The 3331-nt window shown below is 32.9% G+C and overlaps 1 protein-coding gene across 1 annotated transcript; it reads right to left on the minus strand.

Moving 5' to 3' along the window:
* Window positions 1–450: 450 nt before the first annotated feature.
* On the minus strand, window positions 451–3032 carry LOC133812741 (V-type proton ATPase 16 kDa proteolipid subunit). Its single transcript, XM_062246556.1, has 3 exons — window positions 2777–3032; window positions 2381–2666; window positions 451–806 (listed from the first exon to the last, which is right to left on the minus strand). Exons 1-3 carry the CDS (start codon window positions 2853–2855, stop codon window positions 674–676), a joined length of 498 nt encoding a protein of 165 aa, XP_062102540.1. The 5' UTR covers window positions 2856–3032; the 3' UTR covers window positions 451–673.
* Between the last annotated feature and the right edge of the window lie 299 nt (window positions 3033–3331).

Raw genomic sequence — 3331 nt, forward strand, 5'->3', positions numbered from 1 at the left:
TGAATATATATTAGATTTTCACAGGGATATAAATTAAATATAAGTATTTATGAATAACAATAATTTATTAAATTCAATAAATATTTTAGAAAAAATACATTGACTACTTACATTTGTGTGATTTTGTGCGATTGTAATGTTGAACAGTATATACTTCCAATTTTTTTTTTTTTAAATAAAATTTTCTGTAAAGATTGCACTTATAATTATTATTTTATATTTGGTTAAAATCACTCTACCACTAATCTTTCTCCATGTGGGACAATTACAATCCTAACCTAACATTGTATTGTAATGTGACATTGTATTGTACACAAATGCATAACCTGCAACTGACACAAACACAAACACTCACATATAAAGACTGAATCAGTAATCGCTTGAAAAATGCAGGGAGATGCCATGATAATGGCTTCTACGCTACGTTGAATTTATGTGTAGATACAGAAATAGTAATTAAATGTACAGCTTAGCAAGCTTTATTCAACGACAACTCATTCTAAATTCAACACCCAGCAGAAGAATTTGACTTTTTAGATGAAGCAATCACAAGATTATGCGAAATTTATAAAAAAAAAATGGCACCACCATTTTCGATGTCAGTATTCAGGTCCTTAAAGGGGCAATCTAATTTCAACAAAGTTCAGGCTAGAACATTTGAACGAATGCTTTTCTATTCTGCTCTTGATTGGCCAGCTCGTGATGATAGAATGATACCAACAATAAGACCATACAAAGCCAAAGCTTCAGCAAAGATGAGAATCAAGATCATACCAACAAAGAGTTTTGGCTGCTGTGCGTTAGCTCTGCACCACCCAAAAAAAAAATCAGCAAAGAACATTACTTATACAAGTGGCATCATCTGTAAAATCAAATGTCAGTTGCATAGCTTATACAGATGAGCAGGAATAAATCAGCGAATATGGTAGCCAAAATCTTGACTAACCTGTTAAACTAAACCATTAAAGCTCTAACAACGTAGCAAGGCTAAGCAAAATTCATCAAGGCACAACATAATAATTACTTCTCATCAGCAAACAAAGAAATTAGACCTTTATAAGTCATTTCAGCAGTATCAGCATCCATTTTATTCTCTTTTAATTTTCTATATTTTTTTGGCTATACATCAACACCCGTGTATCGGCATTTAATAAAAGTTAGTGAAATTAACAGCATGTCTTGATTAGTTTGGTGGTATTCCTATACAACAAAACTCAATAGGTTTGGCGCTATTGTAAGGTAATACATGACCTGGACTATTTTGTTCCTCCTTTTATTGAAACTTTGTAATTCAAGTTTTTTTAAATCATTAAGGACTATATCAGGCCAAAACGAACTAAAGAATTATCGTCACGTCTAATAGTATATGGACATTTTGCTAAAGAAAACATAGTTAATAATACATAAATCAATATATTGGCAAGTAAAAGAAAAGGGCATCCTATATGTCTCAAAACACATCTTAACATCAATTTCAATTCTCTGCAAAATATTGCTGCTAGGGACCAACATGTCACAATCAAATTCCTTTTTCTCCTTTTTCCATTTCAATGGCCAGTTATGAGACTTTAAGTAATTTCTCCCTAGGCATAAAGCCTTGGTGAAGATTTTATGCCAAGACCAAAGATCTTATAAACTCAAGAAGTTGACTAATCAACAACCAAAGACTTCTTATTCTTCACAAATCAATCACCATCCAAAAGAAAATAAAACTTATGATTAAAAAGGTCCCGTCATTCATTATTCTGATAAAGCAAAGCAACTTCGACACTAACAAATAGTTAAAAAAGATAATGACATAATTTTCTCAGGTAGAATGACAAACGATAAAAAAACAACTAGAACACTACAAATTTGAATCAGCAACAAAAATCAAAGCAGGCAAGCACCTTCGCCTTCATGTTGTCTAAGAATGTCATAAGGATTCAATAAATAAAAGACTAACACTGTCGTATCAAGTCAAATTCAATGAAGTAATCACAATTACAAACAGATAAATCTTAAAAAAAAAAAAGCTGTCAAAATATATAAAACCAAAAAGAAAAACACAATTAAGCTTGATAAAATACTCTAGTGAAGAAACTCTCAAAGAGATAAACTTGAATAGACATTTTGCAGACACAGCATTCCACTTCATCAAATCAAAGTCAATATATAACGTTAAACATTGCAAAGCCAACAACAAAGTACACCATTGATGTTTGAGACAATAGATTCAACTATATTGTTTAGATCACAAAAATCCAAAAGAACCAACATTGAGCAGTTGAAAATTCCAAACAAATAGGAAGAAACCAAATTCAAAATAATACCTAATAAAAAATCAAACTTCAAAAGCATAAAAGCAAATATAAAAATGGAGAAATGGAAGATAACACACCTAACACCGGCATCACCGACGATACCAATAGCCATACCAGCAGAAAGACCAGCCAAACCACAAGCGAGACCAGAAGATAGATGGGCATAACCATCAAAGAGATAATAGGATTTGGCTTTAGGGTTAATCCCAGTACTGATAATAACAGCAATAATCAACCCATAAATACCTAACACTCCAGCCATAACAACAGGAACAATGGATTTCATCACAAGTTCAGGCCTCATCACACCCATGGACGCCACGCCCACTCCACTCTTCGCTGTGCCATAAGCCGCTCCCATACCTAATCAAACAAACAAAAATTCATCAAAATTGTTTTAAAAAAAATACAATTACAACATCTAACTCCCATTTTCTCGGGAAACAAACGAAAAATCATAACAATCGACTTACATGAGAAGACTAGGGCAGCTGCGGCGCCGAGAAAGCCGAAGAAAGGAGCAGTTTCATCGCCACTGAAAGTAGAAGACATTGTTGATTAAGCGATTTGATCTCGAATACGATTAGGTCTCTTTGGAAGTCTATTAGGTTGAATCAATGGAGGGAGTGAGAGAGAAAGTTCAGAAAGATTGGATTTTTCTCTCTTCAGAGATCGTTGAGAGAGAGAAGGTCGAATAGGACAGATGTGGTGCTGGCAATGGCAGGAAGGTTCGTGCTTGGCTCTACTCTCTTCATAATAATTGTTCTCTTCTAATTAAATGGGCCTTGATTGGGCCTAAATATGGATCCACCAAACACAATAAATTTTTACACTTTTTAACGAATTTTACATTTTAATTTGGGGACATTACATATGTACACAAAATAGGAAATACTATTTAAATGAAGTCACGGGTTTGAAACCATAATTTTTATATCTGAAATCGTGTTCTTTTTTTTTTTGACAAATGAAATAAAGAAAAGAAAGAAAAAAAAATTGAAATCGTATTTTTGATAATTTTGTGTTTC

Source organism: Humulus lupulus, chromosome 1 (genome assembly GCF_963169125.1).
Source record: "Humulus lupulus chromosome 1, drHumLupu1.1, whole genome shotgun sequence".
NCBI lineage: Eukaryota > Viridiplantae > Streptophyta > Magnoliopsida > Rosales > Cannabaceae > Humulus > Humulus lupulus.

Excerpts from the sequence above, each read along its gene's own strand:
- LOC133812741 (XM_062246556.1), bottom strand. The coding sequence starts at position 2,855 with ATGTCTTCTACTTTCAGTGGCGATGAAACTGCTCCTTTCTTCGGCTTT. Across the intron at positions 2,667-2,776 it reads AGCTGCCCTAGTCTTCTCAT|GTATGGGAGCGGCTTATGGC; the intron begins GTAAGTCGATTG and ends TTGTTTGATTAG. Across the intron at positions 807-2,380 it reads GTCGGTGATGCCGGTGTTAG|AGCTAACGCACAGCAGCCAA; the intron begins GTGTGTTATCTT and ends TGGGTGGTGCAG.